At 37.9% G+C, this 21,574-nt stretch overlaps 1 protein-coding gene across 2 annotated transcripts in view; it reads left to right on the top strand.

Moving 5' to 3' along the window:
- The window catches only part of LRP1B (LDL receptor related protein 1B), a 741,350-nt gene that overhangs the window by 382,923 nt on the left and 336,853 nt on the right, over positions 1-21,574 (top strand). For both annotated transcript variants that reach the window (XM_068949290.1, XM_068949291.1), the window contains one exon: positions 6,049-6,306. In XM_068949290.1, coding sequence (XP_068805391.1) covers positions 6,049-6,306 — 258 coding nt within the window. The remainder of the gene's footprint in view (positions 1-6,048; positions 6,307-21,574) is intronic.

Here is a 21,574-nt window from a genome sequence, read left to right as displayed (position 1 = left end):
CGTCTTTTCTGATATTTGCAGCAGGGAATCACTAGTCATTAATCCGTGCAATCACTGCAGGATAGTACAAATCAAGATCGTGGTGCTGTGAAGAAATGAATGTTGCTCCTGTTACATTGGTTCTGTGCAGAAACATAACTTTTCCTTGAAGTAATGCTGGATTAAGTAATCAAGATGTGGAATATTTAGACCAAATACTTCATAGCTCACAGAGGGCTACAAGAAGCCAGGCACAGGAATGATGGCGTTTCTGTCGCCGAGTGCTGCAACAGCTCCAATGGCTGGTAGTAACTTACGCTGCTTCACAGGACCCAGCTTAAAGTGTGGGAAGTAGGGAGGTGCTCACATACTCCTTCACCCTTACCATTACATGCAGAAGTAGACTGATAGTACAACTTGCTTTTCACAAGTCGCTGTCTTATAGGATAAGGTTCGAGCAGGGAGAAAAGCAAGGTGCTGCCCTGCACAAATAAGGATCGATGAACGACTAACTAGGGACCAGTTCTGGAGAAAAGTATCTAAAACGTTTAATGGATACAACTCCAAAATGAGTCCAAAATGTGCTGCGGTTGGCAGAGGAGGGGGAAGGGACTATCCTGGTATGTGTAAGTAGGAATATTACTTGCAAGACGTTTGAAGGAATCCTGCCACTTACTCAGCAGCGGGAAGGCGTCAGCTGGGCTGCTACGTCCAGTGTGGGGCATCATCACGCAAGGCAGACGGGCCCCAGGAGGATAGACCCCAGGAGAAAACTGTTAGAAGTGTCTAGGAAAAAAAGCCCAAGACTCCTGAGGAAAAATTTCAACTTTTTTTTTTCTCTAAAAGCACAGAGAAAGTAAGGCTGGGAAGAGCAAGCTTTCCCCTTGGTCTACATTTGATGAAAACGATTGTCCACTATTTAAAGAAAATGAGCTAAGGAATATTCTGGTGTGTGTGTGAAAGGTAGATAAGCAGCACTAGAGGTTTAGGTTAGGCATTAGGTAAAATTTTCTCATGCTAATAACAGTGAATCTGCTAATGAGATTACTTGCAGTCCATGCTGAGAGCCTAGATGCAGCAGAATATGTAACGACAAACGATAGCGCTCCTCTGCCGTATTTTAGCAAACTGAATTTGCTAAATATTTGCTGATAGAGAATTTAACATCTTTCTCTCTGTTGGCCCTCATCACACCGTGGTGGAGGAGCCTGCGGCCGGCGTGCAGGGCTGAGCGGGTCGGGCAGCCCTGGGGGCACCCGTGGGTGGGTGCCGTGGCCTCCGGACGGCTCCTCCAGCCCTCCCTCAGCTTCGGAGCCCATCGCCGCCAAGCGGTGTTTCTGCACTAACAAATTAGCAAAAACATTCCCAGAAGTTGATGTTTTTCTACCCGTTAGGCAGCAAAATGCTTAGCTGTAAAGGTGGGTAGGTTTATACTTCATTAAATTCTGCATTTTCTTCCTCAGCTCATTGAAATAACTTTGGAACCTGAAACTTGTAGCCGCATGTTACCTTTGGGAAGGATGTTAAAATAGATATCAAAACAGCTGAGGGCACACCACGGTTTTTTCACGACTTTTTAACCACACTTTCTTTTATGTATAAAGCAGTAATGACTTCTTCCAAGGTGAAAAGAAAACAAAACGTAGCTTTGCTGAGCACAAGTTCTAGAGCTTGTTTACCACGATTTTATACCTCTCTTGCAAGGCCTGCGTGTGATGAAAAGAATATTTAAGGACACAAAATGACAGAATTGGAAATCTTTAGCTTAGGAAAAAAGCTTGCTTTCTTCCAAAAGTACCTGGTATGCTTTATATCTTGCTAGCCTATCTAGAGAGAAGACACCATGGGATAAGAAACATTTGTCATACAAATATAGCAGGATGAACTGATAATGGTTAAAGTAAAAATCTGTTTCTGATATTTTAGAAAATATTCATCACGAACTGATTTCACAGCACAGTTTTCTTTTAAAACCTCGCAGAACTAGTTTTTGTGGCTTGAGAGTAAAAATAACCCATTTTTAGATGTACTGTGGATAAATGTTAAATATTAATTTCAAAATAAAAACTGACTGCGTTTCATTCTGTACTACTAAGAATATTTTTCGAACTTGCACAACGTCAACCATAGTAACATGTAAGCAAAGTGCTTAGAATTTACTTCCAAAGATTCTCTTCCTGAGGTGCACATTACGGAGATGCTGGTAAGCCCTGATTTCTACTTTCCTCCTTTTCATATCGCTCTAACGAAAAATTTCTGCTGGCATTTGTGAAGATTGTCTTCCACAGGAGAACTATGACTGTGGGTGGCAGGACAGAAATCCTTAGTTCCTTATTTGTTGCAACATTACTTATTGATCTGCAGTTTAGACAAGATCAGGGAGGGAAGAAATGCAAGTCTTTCATCTTTTTCACTATTATATCTTAAACATAATTCAAAGGAAGATACTTTCATTTTAGACAAGAGGGATGAATCGTAAAACTTTCCTGGATTAGAGAGCTGTTCACTTCTTATCTTTCACATAGAACGAAAGGGAAAAGAAAACTCTGAGAAGAATAACAGTAACTCATCCTAGCTGCATGCACTAAACTTTTAATCTGTATAGATTCCATTCTTGAGAAATGGAAAAGCAGTATATATGACTGAAAAACCTGAAATAATTTTAAGCTTCTTTTATATTTCTTAGCTACATTATACAATGTATACATTAAGACGCTTTATACAATTTTTTAATCATTTTGTCTGTAGTTTTGTGATAAAAATAATTTTAATTGAACGTATTTACTTTTTTTAAAATACGTGACTAGGACATAAGTGTTTAGCTGAGCAACATTGAAATGAATAGGTTACCCAGCATACTGTGAAAAAAACATGATTAACTGATTCAATCCATTGAATTATTGCTTCTATGGACTGCTTGAAAAATATAATTTCAAGCTCAGTAATCTAGTTTCTGGATAAGTTCTGCAAGAATACAAATGTGCTTTAAATGTTTAATAGCGCCTGCAAAGTAGACGCTCTTAGTAGTGCCAAGATTAGTTATGATTCCTTTGTCTGGAGCCAGGTTTGATTACAACCACTGCTCAGGATTTTCGACGATAATTCTTTCTCAGAATTCCCTTATGTCTTAGACATTAAGACTAAACTACACCCTTTCTCCACAGTTTAGTGAGGTATTAAATCCTTGTTATAATTTTCAATAGATCAGTTCAAAACACTTCACAAAAGGAAGTGGTTCTCTATTATAACCTTGCACCTATTTCTCTTTTGGAAAAAGCAAGGCTAGGGAGCTTCACCTGTGGCTTATCCCACTTTACAAAAGTTGCTTTTCTTAAACAAGCTCAATTCCTTCTATCTTTACGTACCTTTGAAATTTTTAAAATACTTTTGTATGTGGATATCGGTGATATATTGTTGGAACTGAATGCGAGAAAGGTGAAGACAGAAAGTAAGGTAGGAAAGGACTAAATTTCAGGAAGTGTGGTTTTGCAAATGTGAACGTGAGGTTTACTGAAGAGAGAAAATGCATGTCACAAGGCAGAGTATACATTATGGAAAGAAACACAATAGGAGAAGAGTCAATGAAAGCCACCTTGGAAAAGAGTACATGCTGAGCCGTTATAGACAAGACAATTTTTGGTAAGAAAGTAAACCAAATGCAAAAAAGAAGCTTAAATAAAAGTTTATAGTACCAAAGAATAGAATTTAATGCCTACTTCTGTGGATTTCAGTGCAGACCACTAAGCAATGTAGTCACTAAGCATTTTTTTTTTCTATTTAATCAGACTTGCTGATGAAGTATTAATTGTCAGATCCTTTCATGTATGCAAATTTTTTCTCCATTCCTTGTGCTAGAATTGCTCAGTAAAATTTTGAAAACTTTGTTAAATAGAATATTGATCGAAAATACTGCATTTAAATACAGGGCTAAAACACTGATTCATTCCTTTGACTGTAAGTAGACAGCTTTGGAGTGAGAGCCCTTGACTTAGCAACACAAACAATTTTCACACATGCTTGCAAATTAGAGTGTGAGACTGTAGGGTTTAGGGCAAAATTTTCAACATACAACTTCTGAAAGTTTGCCCACTTGACAGCATTTTATAATTTCCCAAATGAATAGGACATGCTCTAATGTTGAATGTTTGCAGGGGACAAGTTTCCATTGACTGACTGCTATGAACACATCTCATTGCAAAAATAGACATCATTTGTTGCCCATTTAAACCTAAAGCAAGTTTAAATAATAATGTCTTAGGGAATTTCAATCTCCTTAAAGGAACAAAGAAGTTCTACAAAATTCTCTGTGGTCACCTTATCTTGGGAGTCAGTATTTCTGCAGAGTCTTCAGTAACAGCTTTAGACATTCAGTGAGGCTCAGTCCATTTAGGTCCTATATAAGCATCTACTCTATGTTTGGAATAGTACTTTCATCTGGAAATATTGCATCTGACATCACTAACTTGTTCAGTATTTCTTTGGCACAGTCCATCTGTTGCCACCTTTGGCATATAAATAGATGTGAGTAGTTCTTGAATTACCTGTTACACTTCTATAGAGTCTCTGCAAAAAAACAAAACAGGTAAAATTCATTCTGTCCATCAAGCAGTCAGGAAAAGAAAGCAGATTAAGGGTTATTGATGACACCCTCAAACAGGAAGTGTGAAGGGTACATGGGAAACGCTTTGCTCCAGGAGTAGTGTGGCAGCTTCTTCGCATTCACTGCAGACCTTGCTGTTGTCAACAGCCTGCTCTCAGTAGTGCTACAAACCTATTATCCCCTGCTCTCAGTAGTGCTACAAACCTATTATCCCCTCTAAGAGAATTCTGTATTTGTGGGGCTCTGGTTTAATCATTAGCTGAAAGAATTTTTCTGCTTGTGGTGGCGAGTTTTAGAGGCAGTTGTTTCTATTGCAATTAAACATCAGTTTGTTGCTAGGACCATGCTTCAGTGGGTATGCTAGGTCCCTTGCAACAGCAGCTGTACGGGCAAGGCAGTGACTCAACCCTCGAGTCTCCCTGGAAAGCTCAGTCAAAGCAGAGATCTCTTCTTTGCAGGCAAGGATCTGCCTATATGAATGAGATGCCTTCTTCTGCTAAAGACTGAAAACCTACACTGAGTTGACTAGGTATGTTTTAATCTTAGCCTACAAGAAAAAGTATTCGTGGTTGCTGTGAAAGTTCCACTACGTACACTTGGCCGTAACTTCCAGCAGTGGGGCTTTGGGTACTATAGCTCCAGGTTACACAATCCAGTTTTTAAGTATACCTTACTGTCATGTCTTTCTCTCTCAGGGAATCTTCTTCACTGTTCAGGTATTATTGTTTTCTTCATTATTCACACATTGTTCAAGTATTGTTATAAATTATTAGCAGGACTTCTGGTCAAAGTGATTCAGGTGAATGTGACAAGAGGTCTCACTTTAAGTTGCATGTGATACCCTACTATGAGTTGCTTCCCCTTACGTATTTTTTGTTGTGACCTGAATGTTTTTCTAGTAGAAACTTCACATTCGCTGTTCCTTTTTTTGCGGTCAGGACTCTCCAATTGCATAAAGCTTTCTCCTCTGGTACTATGCCTATCGTGTATGATGTAGCCAGGTTTCGTTGCATTAGTCTTTCTTTAAGCTGCATTCACTCAGTTTTTGTTCTGTGTCACAGTCTGAAATGAGAAAAGTATCTTACTATTTCAGGCATACTCATAAGCTGTTCAGTTTTTCTTGACCTATATTCTTTTAACAGTGTCAGTAATCCAGATAGAAATGATTTGCATAACTTGTATTTCTTTTATGATTTAGATATGAAAATGTTGTAGTACTGATACTTTGAATGTAACAGAAGCTATGGCTAGGATAATTAATTTTCCTTAATGATGTGAACCTTTATAACAGGAGGATAAAATAGAGTCATAATTTGACATAGGTGATAGGTATGAAAATGGAAACAAAAAGGCAATTATGTCTCTTAAAACATGCAGGTAAGAGCATGTAAAACTACATTAAAGCGGGAAAGATAAATATGGTATACCTAGTCTGTTAGCACTTTAATTTCTCTTTGCTTTATTTTTAGAGCCCACTGATAGACCTCCACTTCTGCTGATTGCAAACTCTGAAACAATTGAGGTATTATATCTTAATGGAAGCAGAGTGTCTACCCAAACTCCTGTGAAAGGATCTGCAATTTTTACGCTAGATTATATTTACAAAGAGGACACAATATGTTGGATTGAATCAAGAGATCCTTTAAGTCAGTTCAAATGTATCAAGATAACAAAAGCTGGGAAGTTAACAGATGAATGGATAGTAAACATCGCTCAGTATCTTCACAGTAAGTATTTGACAGTCTTTTAGCAAAACGAGGTAGTGTCTGTCTTTTCTAACTTGCAGGAGACTTTAGAACTATTTTGGGGCTTCCTGTTGAAGATACTCTTAACTGAAACTCATAAGCACTTTTATATTTCCCTCTCTAAATGTATATATCCAAGTTTTTTAAAGATGTGCATTTTTATAGTCTAAGTAGAATGTGTAAAAGGTATAGTCTTACAAACACAGGACAGTGCAAAGGAAGAAGAAATGTAAAAGGCCTCCTTTTCTCTGGCGATGTATTGCTACATAAAGCTTGGAAAAGATTCTTTGCTACTGGAACAGTGCTTTTAACAAGGAATTAATGGGAGATATACGCTTACCACGTTTGCTGTCAGTGATCACAGATATATAAGTTCTTGCAAATAATAAAATATTTTGTGATTTATAGGAAATAAATTGCTGCCTTTTTTGCAGTAAGAAAGATTTAACTTGTAATACTGAAGTAGTCTTCTGCATTGCATCATTAGCTTTTAATCATCTTCTCAGTTGGTGGACCTCGCTATCTTCTGAAGGAGTTGTTGATCCATTTAGATATTTTTATGTGTATAGACTACAAAATAACATACAGTTTTTAAAAAAGTGCATTCTTCATCTTTCACAGTTGTCCACAGATCAGTGGGTAAAGCACAGCACTGAAGAGTATAATGATGGTGTTAATAATAGGCTTCAGAAAACTCAGAACTGGAATCTCCATTAGTTTGCATTGGACCTAAGTTTTTGAAAAATCATTTTAAGTAGAGACAGACATCAAAGAATAAATCTGAACTGATCTCAGACCTTCTGACTGTCCAGTTCAGTGTCCAAATCACAGGTTTGATTAGACCTCTTGGAGGTGCATATCAAAGTGGTAAATTCTTCAAGAGATTATGCTTTAGACTATCATGATAAATGCTGTAAGATGTGATTATTTTTCCAGGGTAAGAGATTGATTTTTACTTCTTTATCTAATTCCGTATATAGAAAATTAAATTGAAAAAAAAAGAGAGCTTTGGTGTTTTTTATTTTTTTTTTGTTAACCACTCATTGTGACTCTACTACTTTTAGAGGACTCTTATCTTAGATGTAGAGCAGAGTGGTATTTTTTTATTAGCCTTTTAAATGGTTTTTTGCATTTTTGTGTTGTATTTTTGAAAATTTTTCATATTTTAGGTATCTAAGAGCCCTAAGAATCTCCGCGGTCATATTTGAATGTGCCTTCTTAATTCACTGTTATTGTTATTTTGTTTTATCTTCCTTTTAGTAAGAGCAATCAGATTGACTACAGTCCTTAGCAAAATTTACTTTGTGTTGAACTGTACGTGTATCTGTTCTGTCCCTTATCTTCATCATCAAAGTGCATCTTAGTGCTGTGTTTTTCATTTTTCGCCCGTCCTCGCCTTCATTCCTCTCCCTCTGTTCTCTGCGTGTGAAAAGAATTGCTAATCTCTGTGGCGTTTGGATCTGCATTAGCACATCTGTTTGCAAAATTAAGGCTGTATTATGGGTTTGAAATGAATACAGTGCCTGGAATTAATGAGCTAATCATTCTTCATAGTGTTAGTACACATCAGCGTGGACTCTGATGTTTCTCTGAAACTTCACTGTAATCATTCAGTCTTGTTTAAATAAAGAATTGAAATTCCCATGGACATGTGTTGACTGCAGAAACTTTTTGTTTGATTTTGGTTTAGGAAACAATCAGTGGCCTTGGAGCTCCAACTGATAAAATCTGGTAGATTTAGCTGTAGTTGGCTCCCATGTCCTTGGCTCCATCCTCAGCGGGACAAGTAGTGCAAGAGCTGCTTTGGTCCCGCTCTGGCTTACAGCTCTGCCAGTCTGTTCCCTGGGGCAGCGGAGACAGCATGGACAACATGCTGCTCCTCTTATGGGAATAATAACTTCTAAAGGATTCAACTACGAACTTCGTATTTTTCCAGTATTCAATATAGAAATTATCCACCTGATAAAATCTTCCCTTGTAGACGTATATCTGGAGTTGCTGTGCTTCTTTTGTGTGCGTGTGGGGAGGGGTTGTTTGTTTGTTTGTTTGTTTTAGCAAGGAAACATTCATCTAGCCAGAAAGAGAACAGGGCTAGTCCTAAATGAACAAAAAATTATTCTTAGCAGTGTCCATGGGATTTTTAAATTTATTTATGCTAGTTTTTTAATCTGTTCTTAGTTAGTTATCTGGAAGAAAAGCTATCATCATTTGCATATGACAGAAAAATTGGTAGAAAAGTCAGTTATGCAAAGTGATCAGGACTGCTTGAAGTGGACCTATTCAAAGCGTTTGTTCTAGCACAAGCAAGTATAATATCTTGTAATTAGGAACAAAGAATATAGATTGTATTTTAAGATGAAAGACTACATTTAGGAAAGCAGAGACCATGAAAATTACTTTGTTTTCATCGTGGATTGCATAGTACAAGCACTAGGTAGTGAGCATAAACCTTGGATTTACAAAAGAAAGGAAATTATAATCCTTTAGTATCTAGCATTTTTCCTCAAAGACAGTCCAATAGGACTTCATTGTGGTATGTATGTATCCCAGACATATGCTACTAGATTGTTTTTTGAAGAGCAACATTAATTCAGTCTGCATCTGTCAATTATGCTACGCAAGGATAAAGATATAGGGCAGGCTGGTCCTGCCCTCAGGTGTCACTTGCTGCAGGAGAACAGGATGGGAATCCAGTGCTGGTATTCCTCAGGCTTAGTAAGCTAGTTTTCATCTTAAGAAATTTATTATTTTGTTAATAGATTTGTTCTTTGCTTGCTTGATAGGTTTCTTCTTTCAAATAAGAATAGGTTCCCATAGGCATGGTAACGTCAGCACAGGCATTCGTGTCTCATCCAAAGCCGGGCTTTGACATGCTGTTTCATCTTTGTCCAACAAGACCTAGGAGTTGTTGGAAGTGATGCTGGAAAGCTTCCTCCTGGAAAGATTTGTGCAGACAGTATCAGAGCCAAGTAGGCTTTCAGGGAAGACTCTTAAATAATCAGACTTGTGTAACCAATGCCTGTAATAAGCCAAACACTTCTTGACGCTTTACACCATCTGACAACCCACTCCTCATTTGTACATCAAGACTTGGATGAACAATTGTTTATGTGAAGTGCTATCTTTGGGACCAAAACTGGTGAAGTTTTTAAATGGAATGAGGATGCAAAATCCCTCCTAACCTTGTGCTATTCCTAACCTTGACGTGGAATCGCCTGCCAATGCTTGTCAAGTGCAGGGAAGCCAGCAAGAGCAGCATCTTCTGGACGGCAGAATCTTCTTCTTCCTCATTTTAGTAAACATTTTGTATCTTCATCAGTACAAGTACCAAGCACCCTATTTGCTCTCCGAACAAGTGCCAGGGAGTGCAGCCTGTGGTCTTAGCTGCTATTCTTGGGTAGAATGTAGGAAAATCTCTCTTTGGGTTGCTACTTCAGAGCATGGTATTTTCTGCTTGGATGGTATTTGGTTCAGGTTTCCTTTGCATTTAGTTACCACTGCACACTGGTACTATTAGAAATCCTGGAATGGTTGCATCTAGCTTTGCTGTCTTGTGGTGTTTTATACCTCCAGACAGACAATCTTACCTACCCTCAGAACACATACAGGCTTTTCTGCAGGCAGGTGTGCTTGTGTGGAACTGATCCAGATGAAAAGAAACATTTTACTCCATCTACCGTCTCAGTTTTAATCCAGCTATTTTCCCTAGCCTTCCCTACACAGCACAAGGAAGGAGTCATTGCAAGGTTGGGAACACATGACTAGGACAGAGCTGGCAGTCTCCTTTGGGCAACAGCCAGCATCTAAGCTGGCAAGTGCAGAATACACATAATGTAGATGTATCGTCCTCTCTGCTCAGGGGATTTAACACTTTCTCCTTGCCTTCACCAAGCCCTAGCCAAGCACACTTTTTGGCTTTCCCTCTTCTTGAGTGTGGTCATTATGGAGACTATCAGGCAGGAAGCCCAGACAGAAGTGTCTGCAGCAAAATGGGAGGATGACCAGTATCAAACATGTCTGTATGGTTACCTTCCTGTTTTTTCCCATGGTCCTGGTTGCCCAAGTAGCCCACCACACAGACACACACACACGCGCGCACACACACACCCACCCACACAGAGACATGCTTACCTTTCTTCTGAGCTTACTCAAAAAAAAACCCCCAATAGCTCCTTGCAAATGAAACAGTGGAAAAGAAGTTTAGGATATGTTGGGGTGGGGGGGTGGTTGGGGAGGTGGTGGTGGCGTTTATCTCCTTTTCTTGGTACTTTGAGATCATACAGAAACAACCAACCACAAGCCCAAATTCCACCCCCTCCCCAGGACCTAAAACACATCCTAGTAGTGGTTAACCAGAACTACTAATGTTGTGCAGCTCAAAATAGCTACAGTCACTTGGCATTTATAAACCTCAATCACTGAAGAAAGCGCTTAGCGCTGAGGATGGAGCTTCTGTCAGCAAACTTCCTATAAAGTTCCTGTGAATATTCATGAGAAATCAAAGCAAAGTTAGGCTTACGCAGGAGGATAACAGCTCTGAAGAGTGTTTTTTTTTTTCCTTTTTAAAATTTGCCCACTGAGCATGTCTCCAGATAGGTGTAATAAGCTGTCATATAGCTGTAAAATGTGATTTTACTTTTTCCTCTGTGATAGACAGCCCTGTTTGAAAAAGGCAACCTTTGCGGGGTTACAGGTGCTGAGTCTTCAATTAAACATCAGTTTAATGAGGGTCTAGCTCAAGCATCTGCAGAATCATTTCTTCCCAATGCTTGTCCTGTCACTCTGAACTCTTTCTTGTAAATGAAAGCACTAAGTTATTGGAGGTGAAAAGAGAATCCTAAAGAAACGTCACGGTATACTTGCCCTGTCTGTGGCATCCACTCGGCGCTTCTAGAGCGCTAGCTGATCTGATACAGTTAATCGTACATTTCTGGGGAGATGGGACAAATGCTGCCTCAGGGAGGGTCACCTTTCTTACCTTCTCCAAAGTTATTTTTGTAGAGATGGGACACAGTTGGGGTCACCTTGATGGACCTAGTGTAATCTAGGAGGCTCTGGTGCTGTGTTTTTTTTTTTTTTTTTTTTTTTTGGCCTGTCCATACATTTATTCCTCGTTCTGGTGTCCCTGGACTTACAGAACTTTTGATCTAGGTACATGATACAGCCCTGATGAGGGGCCTTGTTGAAGCAATATGAACTGTTACAAATAGCAGGGAACAATGTTCCTGATAATAAACATCTGTACAGCTCTTCTACACCATGTAACGGCAAGATTCTTTTAGAGACTCGAGCCTGTACAGAAACTTCCTTTTATCAGTCTTGTCCTGTCTTTAGCTACTGGCTGTTCTTTCTGATTATTGATTTAACATAGCCTTTTGAATGGTCATCAGATTTATGAGAAGATTAAGAGTAGGTCATACCTTCTTGTTAAACACATTAATTCAGTCTTTCTCAGTGACAGCCTGAGACATCACCGGAAGGCTGTGGGATTTCCGTGTCGTCATCAGTTTGGTATCTTCCTTGAACCATAGTGGGTATTGCAAATCCATTAGTGTTTTTGTATGAATAGTATTCATATATTCAGATACATATCCTCTACTTGATGGTGTTTGTACAAAAGTTAAGCTATAATCTGTGATATTAGAGATGATAAGAGAGTCTTGTATCTATTAGCTTCTAAATGTTAGCTGTGAAGGATCCATCTGCATTTGGTGAATCTTTTGGATACAACTCATTCAATTTGGCATGGGGGCTTGTGCTACCTGATTGACTAGTACGCCTATAACACTGAATTATACCTTTCTGAGGCACAAGCTTCCATGGCAGATGTTCTGAATTGGTGGAATTTGCCTTCAACCTTAGGTTGCCTCTGCATTTAATCCCTGTTGACAAAAGAGTTATTTATTAAGTGCTTATTAATTACCAAGAATGGAATTTTTCAGTCATTCAAAGATACTGGCCTCAGGTATGTCTTCCTTACATCCCACCCCTTCCTTGATATGAAGATTTTGCACTAGAAAGGACTTACAAGAGCAGGTTGACTATATCCAGTGGCAGCAGAAGGATTTTGTAAATAAAAAATGAACACTTTGTCACAGTATCAGTAAACTTTTGTAACACAGGACATGTAAATTTATCTATACCATGCATAATGCTGAGGAATTCTTTCTCTGTGTTTGTCTACAAATGGAATGGATTATTTTGCTTGTAAAACATAAATGTTTTGTGTTTTATTAGCAAGGCTTTGGAAGGTAGTTTTTCACAGCCCCCACAATTATTTTATTCTAATGTTATAAATAATTAGGTTACTGTAAATATAAAATGCAAAATTTTGTCCTGAATGTTTTACAAATGTATTTCTGTCTCCAATTCTAAGAATACTGGAATGTCAATTAAAAAGAAAAAACACACAAGTAACACTTTTCTATAATGTGGAATTAAATAATGCATGTTTAACGGGATTAGGCACACATTGACACATAAGCCTTTGACATCCGTATGCCCCATGTTGGCTTCTTTTTGGTTGTTACATGGTAGTCATTGGTACTACTCTTTTTAATATGATTTTCACAAAAAAAAACCCTGATCTGAACTTGTTCAGCTTCTAAAAATTCACTGTGGACCTCAGTAACCAGCAATTTCCAGGGAGACAAAGACATTTGCATAGCAGAGCCTTCTCAGCGTTCAGGAAAGATGCTCCCTCACTCCCTTGGTTCCCCCTCTTGCTGAGTGGCTTTTTGCTCTCTGGTGAACCTAGGAAGTCCTTTTTTTTTTTGCAAGATGCTGCAAGTGAAACAAAAGCAGGACGATGTTGCTGTCCAGAACCAAAACTTGTACCTGCTTCTGATGCTATGCCAGCATAGCAATCCAAGTGATTGTTTTGAGCTACAGCAATTGTAAACATCCTTCTACTCTTTCTGCTACAACTGTCATGCTCTTGAGGTGTCCTTAGTATTCAGCGAAACTTGTCCTCTCCTTTCTTAGAACAAGGGCAGGTGCGTATAGGAGCTATACAGGAGATACATAGCTGTAAACTGCTCATTTTGGTGGCATTGGCTGTGAACTTGAGGCTTTAGGTGTATACTCTTAGAAGTTATTTTCAACAGCAGTGCCTAATTAATGATTTAGTATTAAATGCCATCAGCTAACTGTATATGTGTGAACTTTTTTCATCTTTGGTTGGTACTTTTTTATTAAATTTATAAATTTCCAGTTTTTGATGATATAGCTAGGGCTTTTCTTTCTAAGTGCAGCTATTTCACACAGGATGCTAATCAAGTTTGTTCCAATTAAACTAATTGACAACAAATTTGCCAGTTACTTCCAGCCATTAATTTATTAATGCAAATATTTTACTATTTTACTCAGATCTTACCAAAAAAAAAAAGAAGGTGAACCATGGCCTTTTTTTTACTTAAGGTACTTTGCATCATGTCATTAAATTAGATCTTCTACCTTCTTAAGATATTTCTTTGAGAGATGCAGATCATAGAAGGCTGGTTGCAACAGCAGTACAATATAATTACAATAAAAAGGCTGTGACTATCCAATAAAGTAAACTACTCTAAGTTAGTGTTCTTCAAAGCTTCTTTTGTCTTTATAGTAAAGGAGGAAGCATGAAAAAAATTAAAAACCAAAAATACTATTTATTTACATCTGTTTAGCAAAATATGGTACCAGTTAAGAAGCACTTGAGCAACTGCAGACCAAATTTCAGCCTGGATAGACATTTATCCAGTAGGTGAAAATGTAAGTAAAGAATTTATTTTCAGCAAAGATCCTGGGGACTTTTAGGAATGCGCAGTGCTGTGTCTGCTCCATACAAAACTGCATATATAGAGCATAACAGAGTGACTGATATTAGTGAATTGGCACGATCGCTGCTAGTGTATGACAGGAGTCACCGGTACTGACTGTGTCCCTTCTATGCCAGATGCGCAGCCGTACAAAAAAATGGCTGATGTATGTTCTGGGGGGAAGCAGTGGTGGAAAAAAAAAAAAAAGCTGTTTACATATATTTATTATACAAGGGAAGGAGTACTGGAATAAAAACACAAGTATTACAAGTTGTGATCCTAGCTGGTGACCTTTACTAAAGTTTTTTGTCCGTTTTGCAACTCGCACTTTGATCTAACGCCTTGTACGGCTATACTGTGGTGGGTAAATAAGGGCCATGCTTCTCCTAAATTAATGAAAACTTGCATTAATAGAAGTAAAGCTGAAATGAGAACCTGCATCTCTGATGGAATAAAAACTAGTCTCAACATCTTTGCCACTGCGTTTTAAGAGATTATATAAACTCTACCCCTTTGGGCTCTGCTCAGCCACTTTCGGCACTCAGTCTAGCCTGGCTGTTTCTGTGCGCTGCTGCAGTCGATAACGGAGACACCGAAGCGTTCGTATGGGTCGCAGTACAGTAAGGGCCTTGCCCTTTAAGCAGCACTTTATGAAGAGCTCTTACAGAGAGAGGACATGCCTATTTGCAAAAGTTGATAAACCAGTGATTGTTATGTGCACTGTGGTGGGGATGGCAAATTAAAAACATCACCTGACCTTAGGGTTTAGTACAGGATATATATTTTTTAATTTTTAACTTCTTTGACTGGCAGAAGCAATGGCTGACTTAAAAAGTGTTATCTCCATTTCATGGAAATATTGCTTGGCTTCTCCAAGTCCTTACGTACGTTGTGGCTCTCTACTAAAAATTGAGTGAATTTGATCAAAAGCTTTCTTCTGATTTCAACTTTGGAGTAGGACCTGAAATGCTGAAAACTTTAAGGATCATACCAGTGTTATTAAATAAATAAAATGGAAGAACAAATCTTATCCCTTTCAGTGTTTGTGAGTTAGGTCGAACAAAATAAAATCCTCGTTTTGCTTTCCAATTTTTAGCGGTGGTTTTTAGTGAAGCGCACGTTCTAAAACTGATAAATTACATGTAACAAATCTTTTAGGCAGGGCATATCACTTTTACTAAAGTCGAGTTTAAGCTATATAATTTTCTTAGTTCTGGAAAGACAGTGTTTGAATGGTTGTAAGTAATTTAATGGGGAGAGAATGACAGAGAAAAGGGTTGTCCGATGGTTCGAAGCGGAAGCCCTGCGTTTTATCAGCATGTGACGAAACAGCGGCAGTTTGATATGTTGGCTTAGGCGTTCACCATGGCAGTGCCCGCGCTGACGGTCAAGTCTGAATAATCTTTACCTGTGTAATTGCATAAAGACTGTATCACACCAAATGAGGAAAGGTAATGTGCTCATTAAGGAGTGTGTGGATGCCTGTCCAAATTTACGGTCCCAGAGACTCTCATCTCGGGGATGTCTCAGGTATCTTACCTACATATCTGATTCCATATTTCAGTATATATGTGTGTATGTGTATGCGTGTGTGTGTGTGTATTAACAGCTCAATAAATAGATATATGTAGCGAGAATGTTTTTATAAAGAAGATCAGTGCTATTTCCCTTTTAGTTAGGAATATCCTGAAAATACTGTGCATTTTCTTTTCAAGGGTTTTTCAAGGATATAGCGGTTATTCAGTAAGTCTGTTCAACTGTTTGCAAAATTCAGGCTTGTTTTAAATAGACATTACCACTGCATTAGCTTCAGAAATGAACAATTTGGGAAAAGGTGACTCAAGTAAGATGAAGTAATGTGAAAACATAATGCTGGTGTACGTTTTTACGATAGTCTATGAATGCACTGTAAACCATATTCTGTATTTTACTAAATAACTGGTCACAGTTCATTGTGCTAACATATGCTTTCTTTGCAAGTATTTGAACCTTTTTTCTTTTCTAAAAAAAAAGTATTTACAGAAGAGGAGGAGTGATTTAGCGAGAAAGGCCGTCGGCTGGTAGTCAGGAGACCATTGTTTTTCCTGAGCCTTACTGGATGACATTTAGCAAGTAATCTTCTTTTTTCCCCTCTTACTGTGAAATGAGAATAAGGGTATTTCCAGATGTCATAGGGATGCTGTGAGCTTTAAAAGCTGAAATGCTAAAATGGTATGGGATATACAGAGGAGGAGTAGTTAGCACAAAGTACACAAGACTTCTGTAATTGGGAAAAGGAGGGATTATGGCCACATATCTTTCTAAGGTGGCTAGTTAAAATATTTTGGAACAGGCCTTAAGGTTTTTGAAGGCAAAGTTCAAGTTCTGCACGTGTGAGAGCATTGTATGTGAGCTATTTGAACGGTTCATAAGACTTGTTTGTGGACTCTCTGCTGGCATTCAATTTTAAGATAATGGCATTCATGTTCAGGTAGACCAATATTGGGATCCCACCACTGTAGTGAAGATAAGAGAAACCCCCCAAAAAGCAGTGTCCTGAAGTCATGTTGAAAATGGACAGAAAAATAATTAAAGCATAACTCTAAAACCGTTTTTTTTTATTTTTATTTTTTGCATTACTGGAAATAAGTTAGCAAGAAAAATTAGTGAGTAAGTTAGCATTGTAAAATTACTTTAAATCGTAAACTTTAAATTCTAATTTGTAAATGCATCAAGTAGGCCTTGATTTGAAGTCTGGACAGTTATATCCTCGTTGATCAGGTCAAATAAATATAACAGTCTCTCCCTCAAAGGTTACTAATTTGGTTTCGGACAAGATGTAAGAGATGGATGAAAAAGATGTGAACAAACAGGAAGAAAGGAAGGATGAGATAACAGTAATATGAGGATGCATTTATCATAGGGAGCTGGCATTCAGCATTCATAGATATGAAGGGGTTTTTATTTGTTATGTTCAAACCGTAATAAAAGGTAAGTAGTGACATTAGGTGATGGCGTACGGTGTTTCTGAGTGCTTGCAGAAGTGCAAGCACGTTGATGGCATCAGCTGGCGACAGTGATCCTTGGCATTGTAGCAGGAGGTACCCATGGAGGTGATGATCCTTTCTGAAGGGTTGCATTTATTTTTTGAGGCAGGGAAAGAGATGACAAAAATGGCTTAATGCCCTTTACTATAAGAAGTAATTTCATTTTGTTTCCTTAGTAACCCTAAAAGGAGAGGTCATCTCATCTGCTAAAGTATATGATATGGCTTTGTTTCAGGAGTGTTATGTGGCATGATGAGATATATATTTGCTAACTGTACAGGTTATATTTTTTATAATTAAAATTATTTTAAAGTTTTTGTGGTGTTCTTGTAGTAGTACTTCTCATGCTGTATTTAAATTGGGATCAGTATGCAGATTTTAATTGTGTTATATAGTTCTTCAATAAAATTTATATTTGCAAGCACATTTTTTTTGAAGAACATAATGTCCTTTTCCCCTGAATGTTTGAGGTGCAGAAAAAGACTTTCGTGCCCTGGGTGAACATACATCTTACATATATCAGAATGAAATATGCTGTGGTCATTATTACCTTCTGGTTAAAATTAAATTGATTGTAATAAGGATCCTTAGGAAAAAGAAACAGGGTGATTTATAATACTAGGTCATGTTATGTATTGTATATTCATGTTGTCTGGACCATATATTGCTAATAGCAACTGCATTGGACTCAGCATGTAATTAGCCTATAAAAGTAAGACCTCAGTTTACCTGCAAGAGAATATAGCATACTCTGACTCCTGTGAGCCAGGGTTGTCTGACAAGTGTCAGCTTCTACAAAAAACGTGTAATATGAGTTCCCTTGCTTCTCCAACCCTCTGTTTCACAGCAGACTAAGATAATTGACTTCTACATTAGTCCTCAGATGTGCCCCTTGAAGTGCCGTTGCCCACCCCGGGACTAACCTGTTTGAACTTTCTCCTGGAAGTCATTTTCCTTGATTACTTTGTATTACAAAAGTAACTCCCTATTATATTTAAATTTATATTAAAAGTTTTAATAATGTACTGTTTAGCATGTATATAGAAAGATGTTTGAGTGACCTTATTTTTGTGTACGGAGTGTTTATAAAGTGCGTACATGCAGCAGGGAGTCCTAGGAAGGCGGAAAGTTGTACACTTTTGCCTTTGATGGAGGGTGGTTAAACGAGCCAAGTGTTACAAGCTAATGTACCACGGCGTTCTCCCCACAGCAGTTCTCTGAGTCCACATGCTTGATGGGATGCCTATTGCAGCTGAATTATGCTTTAATTTTAACAGTGGATGACTTAACTGCTTTGAAGTAAATAACTAGGTTTGATTTACAGTCTCAGCAGATTTATAAGAAGCTTTTGAATGTGCAGTTAAAAAAAAGAGACTGTTATAGCTATGTACCTCTATAAATCTGTCTTTATTGTTCAGCATGTATGCCAGCTACTGGGCCCCCATTACAAGTTTACAATCATTTGGCAATGTGTTTGCAGCTCAGTAATGCAGAAATTAGCAGCGTTATGGTGTTCGACACTTCTTATTTGTTTCTGACATAAGATTGGCAGCAGAAAATTCACTCCTTGATCCTCCAAAATCTTGATGCTCAAGATTAAAAGAGAGGCCATTATTTCACTGTTTCACGCTTTCTCCTTTTACATTTCATCTAGTGACCTCATAGCTAAATTACATGAATTATGACACAGTAACAGAAAATTTCACCCATTTTACTCATTCTAGAAACTTCATGTATTGCGAGGTAGAATCACAGAAATTTCACACCAGATTTTGCTACCCTACTGTAAAATTCCTGGAAAAGTCACCAAGCCCAAGCGTACCTGGGACCTGATGCCATCACATCTTGATCCCCAGGTGTAGCTGGGCATATTTTCTTCTGTATCTAGTCTGAAGCCGAATGCTTGAATCTCAGAGTGACTGAGATAGGCTAGGTCACTGAAAGAGCAGATAGTGCCATGAGCTATCAGGATGCTTTCATTAAGTATTCATAGTACCATGTTTTCTAAAACTCTTGTGTTTAGGGAAACTACTGTTGTCTAAATGTTCACATTTACAGGTTTTAAAAGCATGTATCTTCTAATATCCTATAGATTTGGAAGAACAGCAGTTGTAATTGTAAGACAATGTATTGAAATTTAAATTACGTTACTCATCAAACAAGAAAAAAACTTTCTTTTCTTTTGAGGAACTTGAAGTCTGGATGCTTTAAAGTGCTTGTTTATCTTAAATATATTTTAGGTTTTCCATTATACTTTCTACAAACAGTGTCTGAGAGGGCTGATTTCTCAAAGGAATTAGATAGTTGAGTATGATGCTTTTGGAAAAGATGGACGGATATTTGTCATTTGATTTTTCATTCTCAAACATATTCAATAATCGTTTCAGGGCATGGTTGTCAAAAGCTTAGTCACCAATATGTCGAGTTTATTGAATGGTGACATTTTAAATAAAAATCATGTTTTGCAAATGGAACTACAGACATAATTATGGCAAATTGCTGTCAATAGAAGAGGCACCAAAAAATCTATGCCAACATAAACTTTCCGACAGCACAGTGTCGGTATAAAGTTGTGTGGGCTGATAATTAGGAGCATTAGTCTCCAAAGAGAGGCTCAGCAAAGGCGATGCTTGTGCAAGATTTCATAGCCTACCACTTAGGTGGTAAAAATCTATTTACGTAATACTTATTTTAGTAGACAGCACTTATATTGAATCCTTTTTTAAAACGATAGTACAAATAAAGGACTATGGTGCTGTTTTTCCTTCTCTTCTGTTCACTGATATCTTCTTGTGCAAGTCTTTATATCTAATTAAAGTGAATATAGTAATGCATGCAGTACAAGGTACATGCCATGCAGTATGGTTCTGATTGTCATAAGCTATATTTCAGCCATAAGTCCTATATTTCCAGTACCCTTTGAAGATTTAGCCATCCTATATTTAATATAAAATTGCTGTTTTCTCTAAAGGTATGATAGGATTTATGTGTTTAAAAAAAAAAAAGTGCAGGTACACTTTTGCTGGTGCCCATGCTCCATGTAATGCCATGAGCTGCAATAAAATTTTGAATATATGATATCTTAGCTATTCTTTCTGAAGTCCTTAAGAGGCAATACTGTTTTTTAGAAAGTAATAAAGAAAGGATGATCAGGTTTAGCAAAAATACTGCAAGGAAGGCTGATATTAAAATAGAAAAAAACCCCTCAATAGTGCTGAGAATAAATATGTGTGTTTTCAGGAGCAAGCATTTCTTTTTAAAGATTTCTGAAACTGTGTGAATGAAAGAAAAAAGATTAATCGCTTCATAGATATGAGTGGACTAGCCATCTGTATGTACTGCGCTTCAATATATGAATTCAGAAATAGGCATGAAATTAATTTGGTAATTTCTTGAGTACAAAAATGTGTATTTAAAAATTCCCCAGTGCAACCAAAACCTTATCTCAACTCACTCCGTAACTGAAGAGCCATTCAAAGTGGCTTATTGCATTGCTGCTGGCAAAACCATAGAGATTAAAAGTTTCATTCGTAAGACTGGTATGTGCTAGCTAAGTGGATCTTTCATGTAGAGGATGATTTTATGAGGGAGTGGACTTGAGCAGGTCTCTATGAACTACTCTTGTGAGTAATTTGATGAGCACAATTCACAGCAGAACACATGGCACAAGAAAGACAAAAAAACAGAGCAGTGGTGTCTAAGATACACGACTTGGGTTTGTAACTGTCAAGTGAAAATGCTAATGTGCATCGAATGTCCAGGTTAATTACTGGGTGACAACGAGGTACTGCCCCAGAAGGTTTATTTTCGAGAGATACACTCTTTGCATAGTGGGAGATCATGTGATTTTTGATATTTTTAAGAGCATGTCCTGTATTTTGTTTGGACAAGGGGAAAAAATCCTTTTCCCCCCCCGTTGTCTAAACTACTGCAGGGATTGGGTATGTCTCAGTGCTTGTGACATTGGCCTCCTCTGGAGGTAGGATACCGGACTAAATGGAGCATTCCTTTATTCTGGCTCAGCATATCTTTGTAATAGTAGCTATCAGAAGGGAAGAGGCATAATATTCACTTTGAATTAAAAGGAAAATGAATAGCAGAAGGAGACAAATCTGAGATGGAAGAGACAGCAATGAACTGTGTAATGGGATGGCTATGATGGAATAGAGCTGCTATTTATTCCTGATATTTTATTGAGTAAATCTTGTTTATGTTGTCTGCCCTTTGAAGGACAACACATGCATCTCCATGTTGGCTTTAAGCATTTTATCAAATGAACCTCGTTTATTGTCACAAACTTAATGCTTTCAGTTTCTTTCTAAATCAAGTTGACTTTATATGCTCTAATACAGCGCGTATGTGATGGCAGCGACAGCTTCTTCTGGGAGTGGGGAAGAACAACTCCTAAAAGCTCACCCTTGGAAGGAC

The sequence above is a fragment of the Struthio camelus genome, chromosome 6, assembly GCF_040807025.1.
Source record: "Struthio camelus isolate bStrCam1 chromosome 6, bStrCam1.hap1, whole genome shotgun sequence".
In the NCBI taxonomy this organism is placed as follows: Eukaryota; Metazoa; Chordata; class Aves; order Struthioniformes; family Struthionidae; genus Struthio; species Struthio camelus.
Note: the sequence above shows the minus strand (reverse complement) of the source record. Positions and strands in the feature narration are given on the sequence as shown.